This window comes from Odontesthes bonariensis, chromosome 9 (assembly GCF_027942865.1).
Source record: "Odontesthes bonariensis isolate fOdoBon6 chromosome 9, fOdoBon6.hap1, whole genome shotgun sequence".
NCBI classification, from domain to species: domain Eukaryota; kingdom Metazoa; phylum Chordata; class Actinopteri; order Atheriniformes; family Atherinopsidae; genus Odontesthes; species Odontesthes bonariensis.
The window spans coordinates 14912181-14917026 of NC_134514.1; the positions used below are offsets into that span (position 1 = coordinate 14912181).

Consider the following 4846-nt stretch of genomic DNA (forward strand, 5'->3'; position numbering starts at 1 on the left):
TCGAAATTCTCAAAACACATCCGAATGACATGATTTTGATGTCAACTCAACGTATGTACTCCCAACATCCCGTAAATTGATCTAAAGTGCATTTTACTCCGGATTATCCCTTTAAGCAAAGGGAGAGAGATAGGGGCGTGACTTCCAGCCAAGTGCTGCTGAGGCTGGGACTCATGCTGATGCTGACCGCCATTGATTCTACCTCTGCAAATCCTAAGATTTTTCCTGGCTTGTAGGTCTGGACTCCTGTCACTCCAAGGTTTAAGTCTGATGCAAGATATTCCTGCCAGATCTGAACTATGTGAACTATGTTTGTCCATTTCATTCCATAAACTGAAGTTAAGCACACTGATAAGTGGGAATACTTGTCCACCTCTGATATTATGGGCTGCTCCATTGGTCCAGCTGATGAACATGACCATGAGCAAACCTTTTATACCATCTCCGATGAAGGTCCAAACATCAGCCCTAACAAGTGGAACTTTTTCTGATGTGAGAACACTACAGGAGGCCACTGTTGAAAAATGTTTGGTCAAGATGGGAGATCTGATTCCATAACCACAGTTCCTTGCTGTTCTTCTAGTCACAAATGACTTGTGTCATCCCGTAAGCACTCCTTTGTGACAGTACTTGAAATATTTTCGTAATGATCAGCTTGACCCATGTATCCGTCATAGAAGTTTACAAAGTGGACAGTGAGTCTCTTGGGTTCAGGTCTAAATTGCAGGCCTAAATTGCACTAATTTTAAAAGAATAAACAGACAGAGATGTAGTGTTTTTATTTATTTATCTTTACTATTCACATTAAACATATAAGAATGATTCAGTGTTTCAGTTAAATTACCCACCAAAAACATTTTACACTAAGTTTACACTTTTACACTTAAGCTACTAGTTAAATTGCATTAAACCAACATTTTATAATTTAAATTGATATAAAGTGTTGTTTTTCACGTTTCATAATGTCAAAATATATTTTTTTAAATCATATTTAATAAAATATTTTACTATTTTAGATATGTATGACAACTGATGGTTTTGGGAAATCTTAAAATTCTTCTTTTTCTTCTTCTTGTAAATATTATTTTTGATATAATATATGAATCAATTTGAATAATTTGATTGCTTTTAAGATTTTGTATAGATTTCCACTTGGAATGAAAGAAAATCCAACTATATATGGAAAAGAATGAAATGGGGCCTCAAAGATAAACAAAAAACAGTAAAACCTTAAAAATGAACGAAAATGCAAATAAAAGATAAAGTGTGTATAAATAAAATTGAGTCCTTATGATTTTATTTTCCCTAGCATGTGTTTCTTTGTGTTCAGTTCAGGTTTTAGTGCAAGAATAAAACATTTTGGTGCAAATATACAGAAAAGTATACCATAACTTGATGCCAGAATGGCAAAAATCTCCACAGCAACAGTGAACTTCCCTGGAGAGCTGACATAAGCTGGGATAAAGGTGATCCAGACCGCGCAGAATATCAACATGCTGAAGGTGATAAATTTAGCTTCATTAAAGTTATCAGGCAGCTTTCTCCCAAGAAAGGCAAGCACAAAACAAAGCACAGCGAGGAATCCAATGTATCCCAGTACAGCCCAGAACCCAACAGGTGATCCCAAAGCACACTCGAGAATAATCTTCTCCATAGAGTTATTTGTGTTCTTGAAGGGAAAGGGGGGATTTATTGTCAGCCATAGGATGCAAATTATGACCTGTATGACAGTGAAACCCAGAACACTGAATCTCTGCTGTGCAGGCCCAAACAATTTCATCATATTACTGCCTGGAAGTGTTGCTTTAAATGCCATTAACACCACTATAGTTTTCCCAAGAATGCAAGAGATGCAGAGGACAAAGGTGATGCCAAATGCTGTGTGTCGCAGCATGCAGGACCACTCAGAGGGTCGGCCGATGAATGTCAGAGAGCACAGGAAACACAGAATTAGGGAGAAGAGCAGCAGGAAGCTCAGCTCAGAGTTGTTTGCTCTCACCAGTGGAGTGTCCTTATTGATTAGGAATAGAGTAGCTACTATCAAGGTGAGGAGCACGCCAAGCAAAGTGAAAAACACAAGTATTTTGCCCATAACCTCAGTGAAGGTGAGAAACTCAACATTTTTCAGTACACATGCATCTCTGTTCTGATTGGACCAATACTCCTCAGGACACTTTTTGCAGTCATTAGAATCTGTAATGAAAAATAATGTAACGAATTTAATTTAATAAGTCACATCCTAAAAATGTTAAAAAGAGACTGTACCATGGCTAATTTTAGAATGAAACACACACCGTAGCATGCAAACAAAGCATGCAAATTACTATAATTCAGCTCTGTGGTACCTGTAGTGTTGCTGATTTTTCCCACTGGACATGGTATACAGTCATAGCAGCAAACAGGTTTTCCTTTTTGAAGGGCTTTATAAGTTCCTGGACGACAGCTTTCACTGCATACTGATACAGGCAACTAATTTTAGATAAAATAAATCCTGTTATTTTTGTCTTTCTTAAACAACAATTTGAGACATTATTGTCAAACTTGAATAACTAAGTTTTACTCTCAGTTAAGTTTTTTACCTCCTTGCTCCCTCCAGGCCATGTTATATCTTCAGTGTTAAGAACAAACATCTGTCCAGGAGGTAGGGAAGCATCATAGTAGCCGACTGGCTTAAACTGGACCGATCCATCTGATCCACGCTGCCAGTTGATTACCTCATACCGGGCCACTGCTGCTCCAGTGCTGTCAAACCAGACCTGTTCCCCGTTCTTAATGGTAAAGTTCACCTGCATTAGAGACTCCACTACCTGAGGAGCAGTAAACATTACTGTTTATCAGTATATTGATGTCAATAAAATGATTTATGAAAACAATTGTGCTGATTATTTTACCTGCCAGGGCTTAATTTCCATAGCTTTTTCACACCCCTGACTGATTGAACACTTCAGGATGCTGTGCAGAGAAGAGGCTACGGCATAGATTGCTTTGTAGATGTTACTAGAGAATCTCAGCTCTGCCACATCATCATCATAACCTCTAAACTTAATTAGCTCTTGGTTCTCTTTGCAAGCTTTTGTAACACCATTCATCTTTGTCTCATTGCACTGAAATTCTGTTTCCCAGAAATCTTTGATTAGAAAATCATCCATGCCACTGATATTGGCCTTTTGTACAGCAAAGCCCAGTGAACCTCCCAGCACACTAAAGCTGGTTGGAGTCACAAGGCTGTCAGCAGTAATCCAGCCCTCAACACCAATGAACTGCCGACCTGTGATGTTGTTCAGACTTAGCTGGTCTAGGAGGTCGTTCATTTCTATATCGGGTACGAAGACAACAATGACCCGAGCAGTGCTCTTTCGGATCACTTCCACCACTTTCAGGAGTTTTCCCGGCTGTTCCCTGTGAAATTTCTCTGTATACTCCACACACACTCCTTCCTGTTGGGCTGCAGCAAGGAAGATAGCCATACCGTTGTTTCCGTAGTCACTGTCACTGTTGACAGCCCCAACCCAGGTCCAGCCAAAGTGTTTAACCAGCTGGGCAAGGGCTCGGCTTTGATAGCGGTCACTGGCAATAGTTCGAAAGAAAGAGGGATACTCTTTTCTGCTACTCAAACACTCACAAGTAGCTGAATGACTTATCTGTGGACACATAACAGAAAAATACAGACTTTGCAAACGATACTGTAAAATCACTCATACCCATTGACATCCATCTTACCACTGGTATTTTAAATGGTCCAGTAGTACGTGAAAGCACAATAGTTGAAGTGGATTCAGACTGTCCAATGATAGCATGAACAGCTGATTGACCGGAGCATCTCTTTCCCAAAATCCACTCATCACCATTCATCAGAGCCATTGCAGCACCCATTGAGATAAAAGTTGAGCCACACATGTCATAAATCCGATAACCAATAGTAATATTGGGAAGAAGAAGTATACTGTTGTTTATTTCCTCAATAGCAAATATCATGGTCTGGGCAAATCGAAACTCCCTAAGGTTGAAGCTAAGACATGAAGAGCACAATGCAAAGTTATGGTCACCGAGATCAAATTTGTTTGACAATATTTCTGTATAAACTCAGAATTACCTGGAACATTTGAGAGGTGTTGGTTTCTCTGTAAATAAAAGTGGAGGTTGTGTGATTTTGCTGTGGATGGAAAAGGCTCCTCCAATTATCACATCTCCTTCCTTAGACAGCAGAGGAAACTCTGGACTCTCCAGTATCTCACAGAGAGGAGGATCTTCTTTCGGCATACCAAACCCCAACAGGATTGCCATGAAGGCCAGCTCTGTTATCGTTGGTGACATTTTCATTCTCATAGATTCTGATGGGGAACAGCCACCCAAGTTAAATATGACATTCATTATCGCACTGTCCTCTTTAACCAATCAGAGTTCAATGAGTGACGACAGCCTTGCTGTGTTTTCATTGTCTGAAATTATTGTACTTTGACAGGTTATAGATCTAGTATTTGGTTATTCATATGGAAAACTTTGATTTGTTTATATGGTTATCCAAATCAACTTACAAATGAGTTGATGAGCATACTCAGAGTATTAAACAACCAGTAACTGCCGATGCACACTTTTACATGTGTACTGGGGATGCAAAGAATGGAACCACCAACATTTCAGAAAAACTGCTTAACAACCTGAGCCACAGCCTCCTCAATACTTGTGCATTTTAATTACATGTAACAAACAGTTAGTTGGAAATACATTATGCTTTCTTTCATTTAGTTTTTTTATTTGAAAATGACTTGCTATTTTCCGATGGCGTTCAATGTCAAACATCAATACACATTGCGTGAACAAAAGAAGAAGCATGTGAACAAACCAA

General features: G+C 39.1%; 1 protein-coding gene across 1 annotated transcript; it reads right to left on the reverse strand.

Moving 5' to 3' along the window:
* Positions 1-1288: 1288 nt before the first annotated feature.
* Positions 1289-4236, reverse strand: LOC142388248 (extracellular calcium-sensing receptor-like). Its single transcript, XM_075473288.1, has 6 exons — positions 4094-4236; positions 3721-4009; positions 2892-3641; positions 2580-2807; positions 2346-2469; positions 1289-2193 (listed from the first exon to the last, which is right to left on the reverse strand). The coding sequence occupies exons 2-6, from the start codon at positions 3973-3975 to the stop codon at positions 1289-1291; spliced, it is 2262 nt and encodes a 753-aa protein (XP_075329403.1). The 5' UTR covers positions 3976-4009; positions 4094-4236.
* Between the last annotated feature and the right edge of the window lie 610 nt (positions 4237-4846).

Bases quoted from the DNA above. Each gene is read 5' to 3' on its own strand.
- LOC142388248 (XM_075473288.1), bottom strand. From the start codon at position 3,975: ATGATATTTGCTATTGAGGAAATAAACAACAGTATACTTCTTCTTCCC. The intron at 3,642-3,720 runs GTAAGATGGATG...ATGTGTCCACAG, and splicing joins GACCATTTAAAATACCAGTG to ATAAGTCATTCAGCTACTTG. The intron at 2,470-2,579 runs GTAAAAAACTTA...ATCTAAAATTAG, and splicing joins GGCCTGGAGGGAGCAAGGAG to TTGCCTGTATCAGTATGCAG.